The 23,716-nt window shown below is 41.2% G+C and overlaps 1 protein-coding gene across 4 annotated transcripts in view; it reads left to right on the top strand.

Moving 5' to 3' along the window:
* Positions 1-16,457, top strand: part of BORA (BORA aurora kinase A activator) — a 29,739-nt gene extending 13,282 nt beyond the window's left edge. For 2 of the 4 annotated variants that reach the window (XM_006278353.4, XM_014610477.3), the window contains exons 7-13: positions 365-421; positions 1,633-1,856; positions 3,841-3,994; positions 6,667-7,274; positions 8,092-8,223; positions 11,182-11,359; positions 14,767-16,457. In XM_006278353.4, the coding sequence (XP_006278415.1) occupies positions 365-421; positions 1,633-1,856; positions 3,841-3,994; positions 6,667-7,274; positions 8,092-8,223; positions 11,182-11,359; positions 14,767-14,846 (1,433 nt within the window). In that variant the 3' untranslated portion in view covers positions 14,847-16,457. The other 2 variants (XM_059721660.1, XM_019488569.2) reach the window with 2 other exon arrangements.
* The last annotated feature ends 7,259 nt before the right edge of the window (positions 16,458-23,716 follow it).

Here is a 23,716-nt window from a genome sequence, read left to right as displayed (position 1 = left end):
CCTCCTTTCTGGAAAGATATATAAGGGGAACATTTTAAAGTGTTTCATCCATTTTTGCATGAAATCCCCCTGAGACCTTCCGTAGATCTCTTTCCATTTTCCGTTTGTCTTTAACTCCTTTTTCTCAAAGTCTTCACTTCCAAATAGGGAAGGCTAGAACATGGTAACGTCCTCATCTACCTTTGGGTCTGAATGTGCTTCTTCCAGTATTTAGTATTGCTAGTTCAGGGAGCTCATGCTGATTGTTTATCTTAACTTATGCAACACTTTCACTCTAACTTTTAAGTAATTTTCAACTGTAAGCAATTTACCAAGATAAATGATTTAATATTCTCTCAGCTGATTCTGTTTTTGTTCCCTGCAGCTGCTTGTCAAACAGTATTGTCTTTGCCTGTGGACTTTAACTTGGAAAAAATATTAGGTATGTCACATGCTGATTTTTAACAATGAATGTGTAAAATGAAAATCTCTTGCTTGATGTTTAGAAATAGAGGAATAGTCTATTGGAAAGCTGGTGTGTAAATTACTCTTCAGCAGTTATACAGAGTGTAGATATTTTAGGGGAGATAACATTTCTTTGGTTTGTCTTGTGGCATCTTTCATCTAAACTGACCATAATTCAGCCAGGTGGAGGCAAGGTGGTGAAAGGGTTACAAATTATATGCTTACAGTAACAGAAATACTGTTTCTATTCCTCAGTAGAGAGGTTAGTTACTTTTACAGTAACTTGTACTTTAAATGTTCTTGCCATGCAAATCGCAGTTCATGCATCCACTTTATAGGAGTTAGGGTTTTTGTTTTTACCAGAAGTGTCCTTTGGGGACCACACATGCACATTGCTTACTCTCTGCCTCCTAAATGATGGAAGTTGAGGAGATTCCAGCTATTACTTGTTAACTGGCTGCCCTAAATCGAGATGGTCTCTGCTCTTCAGTGGGTGGATTTATTTATTCTCCTCTCCCTTTTTAGGGGAGAACAGGAGCTCTCCAGTTTGAGACTGTTTTCTGTTCCTGATGTAGTTTAAGAATATGGCTCTTGAACTTTATCTAACTTGCTCTCTGCTTTGCAATATTGGCTACATCCTAAATTACTATTTCATTACTCAGATATTTTTCATCCTTCCCTTTGGAGGAGTTGCATGCTTTTTGTTGGCTGCTTTCTGCCTGTTCATCTTTGAAGTGTCCAGAATGTGCAATAACCTTAAATACTTCGTCATAGTTTGGGAGAGGTAGCTAGGGAAGAGGAATAAGAGATTGCTTGGAATGAGTTGGAACACTGGAGTTCTCTAAATCTTGGTGTTTCAAAGTAGAAGTTGTTCTCAAAGCCTAAACAGCTTAACACTTGTGGCTGAACTGAATTAATCTCTTTGGCTCGACCTCTGTAGACAGGAAAAATAACATTATAACATTTTCATAAAACTTTGACTATAGGGGAGGAGTTTACTTGTTTTTATTACATTGCTTGTCTGTCTTCAATATTTTGACAGTTTCAGTGGGTTTTTTTTAAGTTGGTTGTTTTTGGGTGTTATAGGCAGGGTCCCAGCCTCTTTTTTGCATTCTTTTTCTGAAGACAGGTGAAATTGGGTGGCTTGATTAAACTTTTTTTTTTTTTTTTTTTTTTTTAAATCTTTAGGTGACTATTTTAAGACTGAAGAATTTGCAGATCAGTCTCAGGAAAACCTTAGTTCCTCATCACTTAGAAGAAAATTATTTTTAGAGGAGAATGGAAGTGTATCTGAGTGTTTATCCCCTTCTTTGCAAAGTCCATGTAATAATCGGCCACCATCCCTTGGAGTGCTCTGTTCAATAGATATATCTCCAGTCCGGTGCAGAAGCCCTCTAGAAACATCTAGCTCAGTAAGAAGTTTGTTCATTTTCTTTGTGTACATACTGATTTAGCTGATATAAATAAAGTGAGTGAAGTATATGTGCTTCATAACATTTCACAGGCTGGATTACAATTTTTGGACTAATATATGAGTGTTAACTCAAAGTGTCCTAGTCAAATTCCACTTTGGTATAGATATTCTGCCTAACTAAATCTTAATTTTCAAATTTCGGTGTTATGCATTTGTTTCACTACCTATCAAACTGTTGTATATTTGGCATTTATTGTGAAGCGGCTGTCCTTCTTTGTGCAGAAGTGATTATATCTGAGCAATATTGAAGAGCAAGTGTGCAAGTGATTTTACTCTATGTGCATCTTGTGATGGATATGGGATCATTTAGTTCAGAATACCCTATCCAAAAAGTATTTTAACTGTTGAGAATATATTAACACTGTCTCTTTTTCATAAATTCATGAAGATTGCTTAATAAAAATGTGAATCCAAGGACTGTTTAGTATTTAAAATGATGCTTTCACTTAAAGCAAATCTGCAAAGCAGGAAATTTGTTTTCTGGAAGGGTCCAAATGATCTGGTATGTCAAAACTGCTGCTGTATGGAAAGAAAAAAAATCCCCCACTTTTTGGAAATCTTGAGAATATAAAATATCTTCCCTGGATTTTCACAGAAATATGAAGTCTCAGATGGAGATAAGAAGCTTTTTTAAAATCTTGAATTGAAAGAATAAGTAGCTGACTCTGTAACAGGTGTTAATTCTCTGAGAGTCAACAAAAGGTGTAATAATCTAATAAAAATTACTTCTCAACCAGGTTTTGACATGTGTTTGTCATAAACCTAATTATCCAGGGACTCTGGAGTTCCATGAAAAAGTTAGTCGCATATGAAATAGTTCAGGACTTGAGTCCTGTATCAGCCTTACTTTTTCCCTTTAGGGTAAAGAAAACACTTGAAAGGACAGTGTTGAGCAATAAAACTGCCATGCTTAGTGTCATGTATCTAAATGTGATCTTTTCAGAGCTGGAAAATGCAGAACACAATACATCTTGAAAGTCCAACATGAGCTCACTGTAAATGAGCTGGCAAGGTTCATACTGTACTAGATGACTGCCTGTGAAAAACTATTGCATATAAGGTCATAATTATGGAAATAATGGCAAGTGTTTGCCGTTTTCCTTTGCTCCCGATGAAGCAGTCCATTTCTATTTTGAAATGTCCAAATATAGCTTGACACTGAATCCAAGCTTACACTACAAATGTTTCCTGATGTATTCTTGGTGGGAAGGTGTGATTTGACTGACAGAGCTGTGTCACAAGAGAAGTCATACCAGGAAAATTATTTTTCACTTGGTATAGCATAGTTTGAAGATGGGGGTGGTGGAGGAGAAACCGTTTTGGCAGAAGTGTAGATTAGCTAGTATAAAATGTATTTACAATTAGGAACCCTGCCAATAAAATATCATTGTAGAGCTATGCTGGCAAAAGTACTCTTGGTGGAAACCTGGCCTTAGAAGAAAACACTTCTTCTACTGCCCCTTCCAGGGGAAGGATTTCTTTTGGCTGGCTTATGAATTGAGTTTTTCAGATTTTGTATATATATATACTTGAACAAAAAAATCAGTGTCAGTGAATAAGCTATTTGGTCTACCATTGCATACAGTAAATGCTTTTACACTGGGAGAGGAAACATTTTCATGTATTTGTTGATTGTGAACGTTATAGTTATTGGTAGTCATCTCTGATTGATTGAAAATATAGTGTTAATTGGTTCTATATGAAGTTTTACTAGGAAAGTATTGCACTTTTCTACAAGGTATCATAAAATCCAATGAGAATGTTCCAGTGGGAATGTTCAAACAACTCTGTTCAAGAGTACGAGTGTCAGTGTAGCAGGGATAGAAATTTCCTCAGTAGTGCCATGTATTTCAGATTCAGAGAGGTTTTTTTCATCTGTATATTAATCTAAAGTTATGCTATGCTTATTCTTTGTTTTAAAGGGTCAGTTTTCCTCAAGTCCTATCCAGGGAGGTACAAGAGCATATAGTCTGGGGAGCATAACCAGTCCCACATTTCCAGAGAAGTCCCCTGCAAATGCTGCTTCTCCTACTTTTTCTCCAATTGCTTTTCAGATAAGAAAGACACCACTGTCAGGTACAGTTTAACTGTATATACAGATTCCTTTCATGTAACTTGTATTTTTTGTCTGAAAATGTTTTTATTTTAGTGGTAAATTTGTCCCCATCTAGGGACAGGATACCAGACTCATAGACTAGCAATCTCCTCTGGTATGGCCAATCCTAAATTTAGAAGTAAAGCATGTTAAATATAAAAATGTTAACCTGAATATAAATTTAAAGCACAAAAAATAAACTTGTGGAAAAAGGAATAATGAAGCCTCATGAGAGGAAAGAGTCTGCAAGGGATTGATCTGATCTGAGGAGGGACTTTCTTTTGAAGCTGTATGTCAAAAATAAATATGGGTAATCAGGATTGTAACTTAATTAAGAGTTGGGAATAGAATGACAACTATTAATCGGTAATCCCTTAAATTTGAGCTTGGTTCCCCAAAGATGATTTGATTTGAAATGAAATAAATTACTAGTTCAGAGACCAAGAGATGCTTATTATAATAAGATACCCCAATTGCTTGTAATTTGGCACTTGATGTTATTTATACTCTTTGCAATCATTATACACAGTTTGATACATCTGTGTATAATGATTGCAAAGCTACTTCAATTCTAGGCCTGATTGTAAAAAGCTTTGTTAATTATTTTACCCCAAATATTCTGTAAAATATATATATTGTGTATTATATTGTACAGCTTCTTTTTAACATATTTAATGCATATAGTTAGCTTTCTTAAAACAAAAAACATGATTTTGTATTATTGGACTGAACTGGAGCATTTTGAACAAAGACCAATTTATTTTGAATACTATTTGGTACTCTCTCTGTGCTGTAAAAGACAGGCCGTGGAAAGCAAATCTTTAGCTAGAGTTGGATATTAAATTGCATCTATGAAAATGAAGTATAACGTAGAATGTATTTCTTGATAGAGCAAGGTGACATCTTAGACTAATTCAGAGAAGTGTGTGCTTTCATAGACAGCAACCTACTTCATCAAATGCAACGAATGATAGTCCATTCCTAGCATCTGCTGGGCTAGGGACAGACATTCAAAAAGCCTGATCTTGAATTGATTCAGTCTTTGCAGGTTAATCTAACCTGCAAAGCTTGAACTGATTTGGAGGTGGATAGACATTCCCTTTCCCAGAAATGCAGGCACATGCAGGCAGTGGCTCAGGCTAGACGCTGGGGGACACTAGAGCAGCCCTTCCTTTCCCTCTGTAGTGCAGAGCTGAGGCAGGGTGTGGCCAGGCCCCAGCAGGATGCTCTGATTATGAGGGGTTTAAACCCCTACCCTGGCCTGCACCATCTCTGGCTTTTCTCCCACTTGCTGCTCAAGGGTCCGGAGCGTTGCCAGATCCCAGCTCCGGGCTAGCACTCCGAGGCAAAGAAGGAGTGTACAGCGCATACATCTGTTGATGGTACTGAGCTTTTCAATCTCCTTTGTGTCTGTCAACCTGACAAGGCTGCAAACCAGCAGGAGGCTGATAAAACCAAAGTGTTTATCAGCTCATCAGCAATACAAAATCCTCTCTCATGAGTTCAAGCTCTTCTTAACAGCATTTTCCAAGGAGGGACATTACCAGCTGACCTGTTGATTTTTAACTCGAAAAAGTCCAAAGTCAGGGGTTCTCAAACTTTGTGATACTGTGACCCCGAGTGCTGCATGGCTGTGGCGGGGGATGGGGAGCTCACACATGGCAGCCGCTGCCACCATCCACCACTCCATGCACCGCCTCCTCATGCTGCCACGCGTATCCTCTTGGAAGTTTGCGACCCCCTTTTAAGTTGCTTGCGACCCCCCCCCCCCCCCCCGGGGGTCACAACCCACAGTTTGAGAACCCTGTCCTAAGTGGACACTGTTCTGTCTGCTTTTGTCCTGTCCCAGTTAAAGTGGACACACACACACACACACACACACACACACACCCCCCCCCCCCCCCCCAGCATAGGCTAGCATACCGCATGCCTAGGGGCCATGGGCTGGGGTCCATGCTGTGGGAGCTGGAAGGTGGGGAATCCCTGCTTGAGCAGTGAGGGAAGCCAGGCAGAGCTCTGGCTAGGGAGAAGAGGGGTGGAGCCAGCCTGTTTTCTGGAGCAGAGAGCACAGCCTAGCCCAGCCCAGGGCTGCAAAGCATCTGGGATGCCAGGGGACTCTGATTTAACTTAAACCAGGAAGGGGTCTGGGACAGACATTGCATAAACTGGTATGACCCAAATCAGTTAACTCTGATACTACATTCAATCAGGTTTATCTCAAACCAGTTTCAGCTATTTTGAAACTGGTTTATGTACACTGAACTTATGTTCTCTTACAGGTTTAAGGCAGTTTCTGATTACTTAAACCAGTTTATGTGTAATGTCTGTCCCTGCTGAAGTTAATTGCTGCATATGAAAGCCCATGTTTCTCTGAACCTGTTAGCCTCTAATGAGCCACCCAATCCTACTTTCTACCTAATTTCAGACTAATGGCTAACCACCTTTGTTAATAATAATGTGTGGTAAGTAAAACTTTTGAGAATCTTTCTTTCAAAAGGAATATTGATTTCTTTTGGGGATAGCATTGTTTGAAGATAATGCTTTCCTTGTGTACCATCTAGTTCAGCTGTCATATTTCTAGTTAAGAAAATGTCAGGTTTTCTTCTATGTAATATCTAATAGATTGGTTTATTTTTATTTCTATCATGGACAGAACAAAGGAAATTTATGTTTCGTTCTCCTGATGTTCCTTCTTCATCAAAATCAAACATGAGGACATCTCCCAATACTAGGAGTCCTTATATAGATGGCTGTTCTCCAATTAAAAATTGCTCTTCTGTGAAACTTGGAGCATGCAAAGGGACTGCACAATATCAGACCTCCCTCATTAGGATACCAATTCCACTTGAAAATCACAATCAAGAGGAAGATAATAAGGAAAATGCCCCACCAGCAGAAGGCCTGTTTCCAAAAATGGAAAATTCAGTGAATCTACGACATGAAGATGGTGATACTTTTGCCCATGGCACACATTTGGTTGTGGCAACTGTATCCATTGCACCAGATCTCTCTGAAGCTTGTGAGCAGGGACTGTCATCGTTGCAGGAGATAGAAGGGTCAAAGGAAAATAATACTGTAGATATGGTCGATCCAATTGAGGTGTCAGATGAGAACGCTTGGATAAAGGAAACGGTTGGTAATAGCAACATGCCGATGACAAGCTTCATGACAGGAATTACCTTCAGTATTGAAAGTTCTCACATGTTCATGTCACCTCTTGCAGAAAGCAGTGCAATTCCTTGTGACAGCAGTAGTAGTCAGGTAAAATTATTCTGGTTTTGTTATAACCCAAATTATCTTTTTGCGTTCACGCATGTTTGGCTCCTATTCTGAAGCTGTCATCTCTCATTGAATGGGACCGAATGTTGAAATATAAGACTCTATTTCTTTTTCTTTCCTTGTGACCAGAAATGCAACAACTTCAGAGACCATTTTTTTTTTTTTTTGCTAACTGATAAATATAGGTTAATCCAAAATTAGCATTCTGTCTCTTATTGCATTGGCTCTTGTTGCAGCAGATTCATTAGTAATTGGAAAGGACATGTCAGCCTTCTTTTGCTTTACAATTCATGAATAGATTTTTCCGTTTTATTGTTAAGCCTAGACTGTTTTATTTTGTAAAAAATGCAGTCTTTAATGTCTAGCCAAATTAGCTGGGTTCAACCTTTAGCAAGTTTGCTAGAGGTGGGGGAGATAGTAATTCAGCTAGATGGTATTGATTCAGTCTAATCCAGTGTGGTATGGGAGCACTTTTCATCTGAAGGTGCTGATACTTCTGCTATTAATGGTCACAGCTCAGTGGGATTTTATTGTAACTCTGGTGTACTTCCAATGCATTTGTTGAAGTTTGAGCTGGAGGTTAAACCTTTTAGGACTGTTACGGTATATTGATAAACAGCTGTCATGTAGCATTTCAGGTTGTATTTCAGTGGTGAGTTAAGTTGCCTCATCACTGACACGTTCAGATTAACTATATGTGCTATTCAAATGTAAAATATATCAAATAATGTAGAAGAAATAAGTGAGCTTTATTTGAAATAAAGTACATAGCGGTCTAATATTTAGCTTTTGTTTCAAGATGGACAGTGGCTATAATACACAGATGTGTGGAAGCAGCCTTATGGACACTGTTGGAGCTGAAAGCAGTTGCAGAGAAAATGATCCACATGCTTATGAAGTTCCAAACAAATCTGAGCGTCTCAAAACAAAAGTAAGAGAATATTTTTTTTCCATATCCAGCATCCAGTTTTGGAAAAGCCCTGGCAGTTATTTCCTCTTTCCCTAATGAAGTGATAGTAACTGAAGCATACTCTAATTGCTACAAATTGTTTAAGGTCCTGTTTTACTGCATGACACACACAGTCAACATGCCTGAGGATGCAGGAACATTTTTAACTCTTAATTATCTTGTGTCAATAAGTGCCACAGAAACATTCTGTAGCCAAACTCAGATTTGCTGCGTTTTAAAGGGTAGGTGGCAGCTGACAAACAACCAGTGGAAAGAGCTGGTTTTTATGGATGTCCAGTTAATACTAGTTGGAAACAGAAAGGAGTTTACCACACCCATGCACAAAGCCAAGAAATTATCTGTTTGAGAAGAGCAACATCACCTTACAGGCCACCAGATTCCAGCTATTTTTCCATTGTCTTTAAACGCTAAAGAGCTCAGGGCTGTTCGTTTCTATTAGAGCATAGCATACCTGGCAATGAAATCAGGTCCTCAAATCCCTGATACCCCTTAGAGTCTCATACTGTTTTCTTATGCTTTGTGGTAGCATGGCATCTTAAAGATTACGTTCAAGTTTTTCCTCCTATCTAAGAGCTTCCTCCTAAGGAACATAGCTTCCTTGGGAACATAATGTGTTCAAACCAATGTACTCTCCTTTTAATCCTCTGGTACAGGAGGGGGCAATGCTTTTGGGCAGAGTGCCAAAAACACCCACAACCTTGATTTCTAAGATTTTGGTGTGCCAGGGGTGGGTGGTAGGAAGCTGTGAGGGGCCCGATCCTTGTTGTGGCAGCACAGGCCCAGCTACTTCTGTGCTGTATGCTTCAAGAGGCGCATGCCAAGCAAAATGCCTTTGCATGCCGTGGTCTGGCACACATGCCAGGGGTTGCCTACCCCGGCTCTAGGATTATACTAACACTCTCACTTGTCTCAATGTAAGCAAATAAACAACCTGGTTCAATTTATTTCCTTTCCTACACTTTAGTCCAACCAAGGAAAAGGCAGGTTGCACATGATTGCAGTTTTTTCATTATAAGTATACCTGAGACTAGTGTTTTCCATCTATCTTATAGTCTCTGAGGAGTTGCCTCCTACATAAGGACTATGACTCAAAGAAGTCAAAATGATGGCTTATCCCGCAGTAACTGGTTCTTTGAGATGTTTTGACCATGTGTTCTGTGACTCATACTCTGTTGCTACAGTGGGATCCTGTAACATCTAGATTCTGGGCTGAGAAACTGAAGTAAGTCACTTCCTATGGTTGAGGGCATCTCTAGCTCACACCATAGGTGAAGGCCCAACATGTACTGGTGGCCAAAAATAGAGCAGTGGTTCTCAACTAGGGTACCATGGCATCTGAGGTGCCTTGAGATCCTTTCATGGTGTTGCAAGGTGCCATTCTACTAGCACTATTAGGTGTACAGATATGCACAAGAAACTCAAGAGATTTCAAAGAGTAATCCATAGTGTCAAAAACATCCTGAGCTGTTGTGGTCTTTCTGAGTTCTTTGCAACACAAGAATTGCTCTACTAGTTTTCTGTAGTCAAAAAACAAGTGAAAACTAAAGGACTGGTATTTTTTGAGGTGTGTATTGAGCTTAAAAACATTGAAAACCAGTGGTTTAGGGTGTAACTCACATACAGTGCATGTGTTCCAGAAGCATAATAGCTGTGGACAGTAGGCCTGTGCTAATAAGCAGCTATTCGATTCAGCTTCAGATCTGGCCACTTTGGATGCCAGGGATCCAATCTGGAGCTCCAGATCGGTTTCCTGCTTTGACTTGGCTAAAGCAGGTCCGGAGATCCGGCCATAGGGTATAACGGGGAATCAATTAAATATCTATAACGTTGTTGTTTTTTTGTCTGATTTGGACGAAACTTGCAGGGGTGGTAGCCACTGTTGAGAGCATGAAGCCTGCCAAGTTTCAAGCAGATAGGTGCAGGGGTTTGGGGGGAACAGCACCCCAAATTCTTGAAAGCAAAACTCATGTCACGCGAATGTTATATCACAGGGGGGTGAAAACTGCAGGGATGGTGGCCCCTGCTGAGGCCACAAAGCCTGCCAAGTTTCAAGGAGATAAGTGCAGGGGTTTGGGGGAAACTGCACCTCAAGCTGCGGACAAGCAAAACTCGTGACATGAGCGACACTGTGTTAAAGCGCAGCAGGATGAAAACTGCAGGCCTGCCAGCCCCTGCTGCAGCCACAAAGCCTGCCAGCTGTCAAGGAGATAGGTGCAAGGGTTCTGGGGCCCTGCACCCCTAGCTGCTGACAGGAAAAACTCATGACATGGGTGCTTGTGCAACTGACTCTGGCTTGGGGCAGTTGATTGTATGTATTGATTATTTTCTCTCCTTAGTCTGTTTTTGTAGGTGTTAATCCTTGCTAATTAACTTGTTATCTAGTAGCTACTAGTTCCCCCAAACCCCTGCAGCTATCTTCTTGAAACTTGGCAGGCTTCCTGCTCTCATCAGAGGCTACCACCCCTGCAAGCTTCATCCAAATCAGACGAAAAACAACAAAGTTATAGATAGTTCATTGATTTCCGCATTATACCCTAAGGCCCGATCTCCGAAGTAGCTCTGAAGCTTTTCCAAAGTGGTTCGGAAGCTCTGAATCGCTTCAGAAAGCCTAAAGAAGCCAGCACTTCAATCCGGACATGCTGCTTCGGACACCAAAGCATCCGAATCTTCTCCAGATCCGAAGCACAGTCCGAAGCCTCGCACAGCCCTAGTGGACAATACTGAATTTTGTAGGCTGAATGAGTCTTCTCGTTTTCATTAAGCTAAAGAATGAAGGCGAGGCACACTTCTTTTACCGTGATGACCTGAAACATCTAGAGTCTTTAGAATTAATTTCGTTTTGGAGAAACGAAACTGTCAGTTACTTGAAATGAGCATTTTTTTTTTTAAAGAATCACAAAGTTTTATTTGTGCATCTAGGAGCTTCCTGGTTTAAACCATAAGGACAATCATCTGCTGGGAGCAAAATCTCCAGAGAAGCGACCATGTTTCCATAAAGTGAAAACCTACAAAACAATATTTAGTCAAAATGCAACTTGCAATTTTGCTACTTGGAAACATACCAGTGAACATCAGATTCAGGGATTACACAGCAATGGTATGTGATTTGTCTTGTGGAGATCCTGAAGAGTTTTATATGATACTTTTGAATAATTTATGTTATATGATGAATTTTTTTTATGATACTACTACATTTTATTTCATGGAACAGTCAGTTCAGAGAGCAACCGGTTCATCTCAGCTGAACTGATTGTGCTAGCCACATCTAGTATCTTGACCTAGTACAAGGGTTCCCAACCTTTTTATGCTGAGGACCAGCAAACTGTGGACCAGCCATGACCAGCATACTGTGGGCAGGCAGCCAACCCTTCTTTATACTCAGTAGGGTTGGCTGCCAGTACGCAATACACTGGTCACTTCCAAGCTGCAGTTTGCCAGTCTGTGGTCACTTCCAGTCTGACATCCAACCCTCCTGTGGACTGGCAGCCAACCCAGCAAACCCCATGGCCCAGGGGTTGGAAACCTCTGACCTAGTATCTTCAGCTCCTTTCTGAAACTGGAGAGGCTGTTGGCTAGCATTTTTCCCTTGAGTTCTTTCTGTGAACTGTGGTGGCTTCATATTGTTCCAAAAGCTTGGCTGGAGGTTCAGCTTCTGGAGAAATATGCTTTGAGCAGACAGAGTTTGTATTTTAGTTACTTTAGAATCATGGACCTTGAATATACAATCTTATAAATTGCAGTACCCCAAACTAGTATTCAGGTTTTATTGTGCATGAGCATGTCCTGTATCCAGTTTGTGTGAATAAAAATCATCAAAGGAAGCCATTGTCATTATCTTCAAACTTACTAAGCTTAGAGTTTTTTTATCAAGTAATGCTTAGAGTAAACTTTTCACTCTAAGTAATGCTTAGAGTAAACTGCAGCTCTTTGTAGCCTATTGCCCATAGCATATTTTCCTTGCTTGGTACTAGTGTTTCTAGTTTCCCCACTCCCCACCAGATTTCATCCAGATATGGAGCCTCAATGCGTAACTTAAGATTTTATCCAAGTAATAGTGCATGTCCTTTCTAAATATCTGCTGTGATTGCCAGGTACGCTTGAATGGTTGCTAATTACTAAAGGTGCTGTTAAATAATAGGGAAGAGTGATTAACATAACACTTTCCACCCCTTCTTACTTTTAGCACAGCCTGTTCCTGGACAGGCTTGAAGTATGTTTTTTGCCCTCCCTAGTCTGGTCTAGCTTATCGCAGCACAGGATAGGAGTACAAAATGTGCTCCTTCCTCTTTTTTGACCCTTTCACATCTAATTCATAACTAAACTAGTACCACCTTAACTCCCTGTCCTGTGGGATAAGTTTCCCTGATTATGTGACTACATCCTGGCTGATAGTTCATGCTCGTGCTCTCCTTCTCTTTTGCTAGTTAATGTCACTGTAAGGCCTTCTTTAAGCTGACCCTTTGTTTCAGTTCATTTCTTGATAAGTTTACTTTTCCTTGTCTTCCATGCAATGGTATTCTGGAGTACCACTTTGGAAATAGTGAACTAGTTTTAGTTGCCATTGCACAGAAGTCATTGTTTGGTTGGTTAATTACCTTACTTACATATCACATACTCCCAAATTTTGAAGGAAAGGTTCATGTTTTAAGCAAGGAAGTTGATATTTCCACACTGTGCTGGAGGCACTAAAATGGCTGCCAAGCACTGCGCTCTTCTCCTTTTTCTGGCTATATGTGGCAGGGGTGGGGGCTTAAGCACGGTTCTGCTGTCAGAGTCCCTAAGTCTCACAGGAGCTGCACAGCTTTAAGTTTAATATTAATCATAGCCAAATTGGCAGTAGTTTTTAAAACTGTGTAGCATGGATCATTCAACCATGGTTGAGTCCTTGCTTTACCAGGTAAGATCCTAGAGACTTTTTTGTCATGCTGCTTTCCCAGTACAATGTGTATGTTTTACTTGAGAGCACAGGTATGCAGGAAAATATGGTTTCTCATTTGTTCCTGCTAGTTAACTTTCAGTACTCCTTGAATATAGTTCGAATTTTTCAGTGAATCGCACAGTGCCCTGTACTATCCCTTTTAGCAAAGTAATTGGCTAATTATGTTATCCCTAGTACTATCAGAAAATGTCTGGGGCATCACTTTCCTTTATGGAATTCCACAAAGATCTTTCTACCTATATCTTTCCTGTTTAACAGCTGCTCTACCTCCAATCCATCTTTCATTCATTATTAAGACCACTATATCACTTCTGACCTTTAATTTACCTCCCGTGCCTCACTTCACAAGTTTTAGAGATCATGTTGTCAAGTCTTCTGCAAAATTGTTGATATTTTCAATACCTCATATGCTGAAACTTTTATCTGTTTTTCTTGCCTTCACATGATAGCTGCTTTATCTATAGCGATTCCTGTCTCACTTCTCTGGCCTACAATATTTTCAGGAAAACCTGTCATTACCAAGTGAACCACTTTGGTATCCGTATAGAGCAGCTTCACTATTTTGATACAGAGACTTAATTTTGGAAGCTTCCTATGGACTTTCTCTTGGAGCGTGCAAGGTGTCTGCATTTGTTTCAGGGTGTGACTTCCAGAACACTGCTGAGAATCATGCCCCATCTCTGTAAATCCTGTTCAACATATGCCCAAACCCAGAGGTTAGGCAAGGTAGGTGGTCCTGAGCATACACCCAGAACCACTTTCAGGCTCATGCTCTAAGCTGTGCTTCTAGGTGTTGTGATTCAGCCACCCTAAATCACATAGTGCCTAATATCTGGATTTGGGGGCATGGTAAGTATGTGGGAGTACACAGGGAGTCAGAGTAGATACCCTCAGGTGCATCTTAACCCTTTGCTTGTGCAGTACTTTCCCTCTATACAAAATCTAAATTGTTAGCTAGGTACTTTCTTCCCACATTTGTCTCAGTTCTCTTCTTTGCATTGACTTGCTTCTATTTTATGCGTCTCATCTACAATTTGTATAACAAATGCTATATGCAATGTTGTAGCTGTATTGTATCAAGGGTAAAAAATTAAAGACAGACTGAGGAAAATGAACAGTAGCCATGACCACATAGTAAAATCCTAAATGAATAGTGGGGGCTCAATGTGACCAGTCTTTCCCAAAGTAAAGTTCCTCTATAGCAAAGTTTCTCTTACTATTAAAATGCTGCAAATGGGGGTTCACTAGAAAGCATTTAATTACACCTAATTCACAGTAGACTACTAGTAATCCAGAACCTGTAAAACTGTGAATAAGTAAATATACAGACTTGATTAGGTTAGGTTTCTGAATGCCACCAGATTTAAATACAAAAGAATTAGTATCCTGAATGTCACTTCAGTCTACTAGTGAAAAAAAGTTTAGAATTTAGCCTTAGCAGATCATGAGTCTTATCAGAAGTTTTTGTCCAAAAAACAACCATCAGAAAGGTACCAGTTCCTCTTTAGAATACTTCCAGTAAAGTATTCTCTCTCCTTTCCCCCACCCCCTTTTTCTTTTTATAGCAAGTATACCTAGTCCCAGGACTCTGGATGGGATATCTACCTGTCATTCCATGCAACAACCTACAGAAATGCCTCTCTAAAACTGATTAGACCATGGAGGAGTTAGCACATCATAAACCTACAAATGGAATTAGTTTCTAGGTTGGAGCATTGCATCAATTACATTATGAACATTTGAAAGATATGTGAAAAATGATTTTTTTATGGCAATAAAACAGTGCCTGAAGTGAAAGCTGTTTAGGCAGACTAGTGTAAGGAATGTAATTTAATTCTAGAAAGCTGCATTGTTTTTATTACCTCAGAAGTGATAACTCTGGAAAAATGTATATAGAAATTAAACAGGGAATTTTCTTACTACCAATAAAATGTATGCCCTGTTTTTTTCAAACTTGATGTTGCAATTTTTTTTTTTAATGACTTGGTTTTGAAATGTGTTATCAAATGGATATACTTTTCAGAGTTTCCAATATCTTTCAAACTTCAGGGTTAGTTTAAACAGTCTATGCATTATATAATGATATAGTACAGGGATTGAAAAATACACTGAACTAATGTGCTGGACCACTTATGCTTAGTCTTGAAACTGCTGCATCCCCAGAAACTGTTCTACTGAGCCACTGATGGAGACAGGTCTGATCACAAAATATCATGGCTACATAAAGATACTTTATACCATGCAGGGGGTTGGACTAGATGACCTCTGGAGGTTCCTTCTAGCCCTACTTCTCTAGGACTTTTTTGAAAAGATCCTGCTTTTTTGTGCTATGAAAAACGGCATGTCATGCAGTCAGAAATAACATTTGCCATTTTACTTACCACTTCTGCTTCTCGTATTAGAAACTACTCTGTTAAAACAGTCTAATGTTTCATGTGATTTGAAAACAGGGATTTCTTTGACGTATTTTTTGTGATTAACATCAAATGGATACTCATGTGCACACCCACATCCATTCACCCAGTCCCCAGTGTAAGATGGGAGAAAAGGGGAAAGATGATCAAAGTTTTGTTGGGGCAAAGCTGGATTTCTGACCTAAACTAGGCTTTGAGTCCCATTGGTAGATCACTATGGATGCTTTCCGGTCAAATTTTCTTTTCAAAGCATAGTGTCCCATACCAACCATCAAATTTTTCCCTGTACTGTCGGTAACTTTTAGACTCCTCAGTATGAAATAAAGGAGATTAAGAATGTGGTTTTACCATTTAATGTTACATTTTGTTGAATTCTTTTTATCTGCATATTTCAGGATCAGAAGTTTTAAGTAGTTTCAAAAGAACAAAACAATCACTAACATTGTTTACTTACTTCATAAAATAAACAACTGAAATAGCACAATTGGGTGACTAAAATAATTTGTAAAAACTGTGTGTGTTATCTGTCCTGTTTTAAATTAGATTATGGCAAGAAGAAACTACAACTATTTACTTTCCTTTTTTAAAGAGGAAAAATCCTTATTAAATATTTTGAATTATGTTTTTAAGTAATAGTTTAATCTAGATCTACTGTATAACTTAACTGCAGTAGTCTTGTGACCATCGCCTTCATCTAGTTTTACTTAAGCATATGGCTGACACATTGCACAAAACTGTCATTGTTTACATTTAAGGAAAAAAAAGTTTTAGCAAGGATTTTTATATTATGAATGACTGTATAATTAAATGATTGAATATAATAAAGACTTATTTCTCTTAAATATCTAATTTGTTTTGGATACTTTGTTGCAAGTGTTATATTATAAATCAGACTATTTTAATACACTCATGCTTGAGAGAAGAGATTATATGCGTGTGGAGGCTGGAAAGAACCATTTGAATTAAAGCTGATTTTGGTCTGACAGTTGCCTGGTATGGAAGGTACTGGGGTTTGGTTTGATGTTTTTTACCTTGGAGCACTACATTCAACATGGGGGTTCATGAAGATCATAGCATGGGTGGGCAAAATACAGCCCATGGGCCAGATCCAGCCTGCTGACTGTAGCTGTCCCCACAGTGTTCCACATGAGGCTAAGCCCCATCTATTCCTGCCCACACCAGCCCCACTGACAGCCCTGGCCAGCATGCACAGCTTCCTGGCAGCCTGGGTACTGCTCAGCTCCCCCAATCTCCAGTGGCTCTTCCTCCAGTCTACCTACTGCACAGAGCAGCACAGCAGAGTGCAGGAAAGCAGCAGCAGCTGTGGGGATGCATACCAGGTACATGCCCAACCAGGCAGCTCCTGCCCCAGTGTGTGGGGCTCCAGCTCCAGGCCACCTGCCACTCACCCTGCAGGATGATCAGTCACCTGGGGGTAGCCAAGAGCTGGGGTTGTGGTACTCAGCAGGCATGCCCATGGCTGCTGTTGCTTCCCCATACTACCTGCTGTCCAGAGTAGTACAGCTGGGGCAGGAGGAGCTGAGCAGTACCTTGGCTACCAGGAAGCTGTGCATGCTGGCAGTAGGCACAGGGCAGGAGTAAGTGGGGCTAGGCCTCATGCAAAGCCCTGGGGAGCCAGTTGTGGGCTGGGGAGGGCAGACTGCACCACCCAGGTGAGTTCTGCTGCACATACCCCCTGCCCCTTCCCCCTGGTCAGCTCCTAGGACCTAGTATGCAGACAGTCCCTGCCCTCATCTCCCTGCCTCCCCTAGAGATCTACACCCACACACAAAATATACAGAAGTAAGACTTTATTTTGAGCTCATATGCAATCGCCTCTATATACGCTACTCAAATCAGGACAAAAAATATTTTAAATAAAATTAAAATGTCATAGATTGATTTTTAGCATAAGATTTGTTTTTTTATCTATAATTTGTTAAAAAGATTAGAAAGATTTTGCATGTGCAGCTTCACAGTTCACCAGAACTCATTAAATGGCCCACCAGCCAAAATTACTGCCCTCTTCTGCCATAAATTCATAGATGTTAGGGACTGGAAGGGACCTCTCGAGATCATCAGGTCCAGCCCCCCTGTGCTTGGGCAGGAAAGACTTATGGGGTTAGATGACCCCAGCAATGTGTGCATTCAATCATTTTTTTGAAGATATCCAGAGTAGGTGATTGTACCACTTCTGGGGGGAGTTTATAATATGTCATAGTGCATAGTGTAAGTTACTTTTGTTATTCATTTACTTTTAAGCATACCTGCATGTTGTAGCCTTTGCAGAAGCTTCTTTTGGAAGGAAGGGGCTGCTTGTCATGATTTCCACCCCCCCCCCCCCCAACACAAAAACACTACAAACCCAAAACACACCCCTTCCTTTAACAGTGAAGAGGACATTTTGGATATGAAGGGCATGTTGTGCCCAAAAGCTTGTCTTCTTTTCCAAAATACATAGTTGGTCCAGTAGACTATATTACCAAACAAAATAGGCTTCTCGCATATTCCCTATACCATAAAGGCTAAAACACTGCCTGGAAGCATCTCTCTTTCCCTATTGATGTCTGAACTAAGTGAAATAGGTATAGTCTTAAAAGGTAGGCTATTTGAATTTATCAAAAAATGGGAGCAGAAGATAATAAGAAATACAAACAACAGCTATAGGGACTGATGAAGGAAGAAAGTAGGACTAATATTGTGAGAACTTGATAAAGCTAACAGTTTATGGAGGAAAATACCAAAATATCAGTGAGTTGAATAATTTAAGTATTTTTCAAAGAATACAATTATTGAAAGGAGGGAGTCCAATTTAATGAGCTGCTCAGTGGTAAGAGTGATAAAGACAAATGACAAGTATTTTCTAGACACAAGTCACTTATTTGAGAAACAGGATTTTTGTGGGTGATACCTTTTTGGTTTGAGGAAACAATAGAATCGAGAGGTAATCAGAGTACCTGCTGACTTTTAGAAAACCAGCTGGGAACAGAAGGGGTACAGTACTATGGAAATGAGCTTGACTCCATATTAGTTTGTATTGTCTTTGTTTTTGGTGACATTGGGCCAAAAAGAGCAAGGTGAAAGAAGTGATCATATGCCCAGTTTTGAAAAAGGGAATGTAAAGGACTACCATGGGAGTTTCTCCTTCATTACAGCATCTCAGATCTGCTCTCTCATTTACATATATGCCCTTTATGCACATGAGATAAGGACAGCATTAATGAGGATTGCAAGAGAAAAGGTTTGTTGTGGATCAAATACTTTCAGTTCAACTGCTCAGAACATGAGATACGATCAAAATGCATAATTCATAAATACTGAGATATTTTCTAGGATTGGCCCTCTTAGCCATCCATGGATTAATTAACATTCCTTTACTTAACCCCTGGGAGTGATCATCCTCAACTGTGAAGGATCATTGCTGCCATAGACTTTAAAAATATATTAGCATATCACAAAAATGGCCTCTGCTACAATTAAAGAATGTGGAATCCAATACAAATATTAAAATTTCAGTTATATTATCTGAACAACTTTAAATTGAGTGAAACATCTCCCGTATTTAACCTAATTATAAAATTGGTGTAGATGCACTATTCCAGGTATTTAATGTGGATAAAGGAAAATTGACGGAATGATTTTTTTTTTAAACCTCATTTTGCACTGAATGTAAATAGCCTTCATCAACTTTCTGGACATATAATATGGTATGAAGGTAGTTGAGACTGGAAATAGGACTAGTCAAAAACAACAACATGCCTGGTTATAAACAAAAGAGAATAGCTTAGATTCCTGGCTGCTAGATGACTAAGGTATCAAATCAGGCAATTTACATACTAGGAGAATTAATTTCTTCCCTCATCTAATTATTAATAATTAAGAAATATCTATTTTTCTCCTCAGGAAATTTTTAGCTCTAAGCAATTAAAAGGCCATACTTCAGAAACAGGAAAATCAATTAAAAGGGACACTTGTGTATACCAACTTAAGAAAAAAAAGAAGAAAAACTAAATATGGTTTAAATATGTTACTTAATTCAAGTGGCTGTAGAGGAAAATATATAATTGGAAACTGCAGGGAAAACCAATGACCTCATCATAGGACATATCATTGGGGTAAAGGAAAACAAAGTAGCAGTTTCTTTTGTAAGGCCTTCATGCTAATCAAGGAGAGGATGGGGAAATAATAATGAGGGAGACTAAAGAGTTGCAGTATGAAGCTACCAACAAACAAGGTGAGCCTACATGAGACATGAACTGCACAGTAGCTGAATAATGCTGCACAGTAGCATGTCACAGCACAAACAGTACTAATATGCTACTGCACAGTATTATTCAGCTACTGAGCAGTAGTGCACCCACAGACCCCTATGCTTGGCTAGACTTTGGTCCGTTACCTCTCAGGGAAATGTACTAATTAAGTTATGGGTGCAGGGCATGGTCCTCTAAACTTTTTGGACCTGTTCCAATTTTTCGTTTTTATATAAATTGCCAGAAGTAGAGTAAACAAATGAGAATGAATCCCTGAACTGCTGTTAGGTCATGCTGCTAGTATGCAAGTAACAGACTTCAATTCCCTTAAGTAGTAGAGGGTATTTAAAACCTCTCTTCCCGTGACCCCTAGGTAAGTACACTAGACTAGTGGTTCTCAACCTTCTTTGTATCAGGACCCATTTTTAAAGATTGATAGCCAGTCCTAATCCACAGTGCCCTGGCCCTGCCAGTGCTCCTCACTCCCAACCCACTGTCCCCTGCCCCCTCGGGCCATGCTGCTGCTCCTCGCTCCCACTCTCAAGGTATACAGTCCCACTAGAGGGAATGCCTTACTGGGCTTGGTGTTGGCTACAGGGGAGGACCTGGTAGGGGAGCTGCAGATTCGTGGTCACCTTGGGGACAGTGACCACCAATCAATTGAATTCCCATACGGCCATACGGTAAGATACTTAGTAGGGTTGAAGTGCTTGACTTTAGGAAGGCTAACTTCAGTGTGCTCAGGAGTCTAGTCAACAGTGTACCGCAGGATAAGAGTATTGGCGAGATGGGAGTCCAGGAAGGGTAGTCATATCTAAAGGAAGCAATCTTTCGGGCACAGAGGGAGACTATCCCAGTACGAGGGAAAAGGGAGAAAGGAGCCAGAAAATTTCCTTGGCTAAACAGGGAAATCCAGGGGAGCCTAAGGGCAAAAAAAGAAGGCATATAGGCAGTGGAAACAGAGGGAAGCTACCAAGGAAGAGTATACCTACTTGGCCTGCACTTGCAGGGAGGCAGTTAGAAAAGCCAAAGCAACTACAGAGCCAATGCTGGCAACACAAATTGAAGACAACAACGTCTTTTTTTTTTTTTTTTTTTTTTTTTTTTTTTTTTTTTTTAAGGCATGTAGGGAGTAAAAGGAAGGCACAGGGCAGCATAGGACCCCTACTGAACAAGAAGGAGCAATAAGTGACAGAGCGGAGATAAGGCTGAGCTATTCAATGAGTTTTTTGCTTCAGTGTTCCTGAGCAGGGCTCAAGATAAGTCTCTTAATTGATTCTTAGATGGGCATCAGAGAGACATCAACCCACCAACTGTTGATGCCAACTTGGTGCAGTGTCACTTGGATGGACTGGATGTGTTCAAGTCAGCAGGCCCGGATAAGTTGCATCTGAGAGTACTGAAGGAATTGGCCGGTGTCATAGCAGAACCACTAGCACGGCTGTTCGAGCACTTGTGGCACTCGGGTTAGGTCCCGGAGGACTGGAAAAGGGCAAATATGGTCCCTATTTTCAAGAAGGGGAGGAAAGAGGATCCAAGTAATTATAGGACAGTCAGCCTCACCTCCATTCTTCGAAAGGTCTTTGAAAAAATTATGAAGGATCATATTTGGGGGAGTCCAGCGGGAAAAATAATGCAGCAGGGAAACCAGCATGGATTTGTAGCAGGTAGATCATGCCTGACCAATCTGGTTTTGTTTTATGACGATCACAAAATGCAGACGCAGGAGTAGAGGTGGATGTCATTCTTGGACTTCAGCAAGGCCTTCGTTATGGTATCTCATCCCAGTCTCATAAATAAAGAGACTGTGGCATAGATGTTTACATGGTCCGGTGGGTCGAACCCAGAGAGTGGTAGTAGACAGGTCGGTATTGGCCTGGAAGGATGTGGGTAGTGGGGTCCCGCAGGGTTCAGTCCGTGGACCTGTACTCTTCAATATCTTCATCAGTGACTTGGATACGGGTGTGAAGTGTACTCTGTCCAAGCTTGTGGATGACACTAAATTGTGGGATGAAGTGCACACTCCAGAGGGTAGGGAACGATTGCAGGCAGACCTGGACAGGTTAGAAAAGTGGGCAGTACACAATAGGATGTAGTGCAACAAGGATAAGTGCAGAGTGCTGCAGCTAGGGTGCAAAAATATCCAGCACACCTACTGGCTGGGAAGTGACCCTCTCAGCAGCACAGAAGCGGAAAGGGATCTCGGAGTCATAGTGGGCTCCAAGATGAACATGAGTCAGTGTGACAAAAATCAGCAGCAAAGCTAACGGCACTTTATCGTGCATCAGCAGATGCATGATGAATAGATCCAAGGAGGTGATACATCCCCTCTGTGCGGCATTGGTTGGACTGCAGTTGGAGTACTGTGTCCGGTTTTGGGTGCTGCACTTCAAGGATGTGGATAGATACGAGAGGGTCCAGAAGAGTGGGCCACTCGTATAGTCAGGGGCTTACAGGACAAGCCCTATGAGGAGAGACTGAGGGACCTAGACCACTTCAGCCTCCACAAGGGAAGGCTAAGAGGTGATCTTGTGGCTGCCTACAAATTTCATTAGGGGGATGCAGCAAGGGATCAGAGATGCTCTGTTCACCAGGGCGCCTCTTGGGGTAAATAAGGAACAATGGTCACAAACTGACAAAGCAGATTTAGGCTAGATATCAGGAAAAACTTCTTTACAGTAAGGGTGACCAAAATCTGGAATGGGCTTCTGAGAGGGGTGGTGCTCTCCCCTACCCTGGGGGTCTTTAAGAGAAGGTTGGACAAGCGTCTGGCTGGGGTCATCTGAACCCAGCACTCTTTCCTGCCTAGGCAGGGGTTCGACTTGATGATCTGTTGAGGTCCCTTCTGACCCTAGCATCTATGTATCTATGAATCTATGAAACCCACAACCCCCTGACCCTCCCCAACTCTGCTGGAGGGAGCCCCCCAAACTGACCCCATCCACGCAGGTGGCAGTGGAGCAAGTCTAGCCCCAGCACAGGCTGGAGGGAGGAGGGGAAGCCTGTGGCACCTCCCCCCTTGCCCTGAGCTGGGGCTCACATACTGCACCAGGCAGCCTGGTCATGGTCCCTCTTGCCCCCCAAGCAGCATCTCCCAGTTGCCCTGTCTTGAGCATGGGCACTGGCTCCGGTGATGCCAACCCAGCCACACAGCTCCCCACTGCCCTCGAAGGACCCCTTATCCCCACCCACATCCCCTGCTGGAGGGGCAGGCGCCTTCGCCCTTGCCCTCTTACCCTGATGCAGCCTTGGCCATTTTCCCCCAATGTCAGCATGCACCCGCCCTCCTCCACATCTCCATTCCTTCCACATCTGCACCCAGGCACCCTGGGATAGTCCCCAAGCCCTAGACCTCCCATCCCCACTCCCCATACACTTACCTGCATCCAGCTGCTGGGGCTGCTTCCATGACCCTGTCTGGCTGCATGCTGTCTCTCTCTCTCTCTCTCTCTGTGTGTGTGCGTGTGTGCGCGTGCTGTCTCATCACCCCAAGCAGCTGCTTGCAGGCTGGAAGGCTGCTAGTTTGCAAGGGGAAACTCATGGTTTCCCACATTTTTCTGGGACTTGCTTGCAACTGTCTCAAATATTCTTGTGACCCACGGGTTGAGAAACACTTCACTAGACCCTAGGCCACAAAGGCATTGTCATTCCTGCTTTGGCACAATGAAGCTTCAAATTCCTGAATAAAGTAGCAGAAACATGAGCACTACAGCAGAGCTTATATTTAAAGGTTTACTCAATTCAAGGAAACCATGAAATCCAGAACTGTCTGCAAAATTCAAGAGAAAAAAAAAATGCTGATCTTCAGTGGGATCCAGAAATCTTTGTTGCGACTGCAGCCCAGCCCTGCC

This window comes from Alligator mississippiensis, chromosome 1 (assembly GCF_030867095.1).
Source record: "Alligator mississippiensis isolate rAllMis1 chromosome 1, rAllMis1, whole genome shotgun sequence".
Lineage (NCBI taxonomy): Eukaryota > Metazoa > Chordata > Crocodylia > Alligatoridae > Alligator > Alligator mississippiensis.
This window is presented reverse-complemented; position numbering and strand designations above follow the sequence as displayed.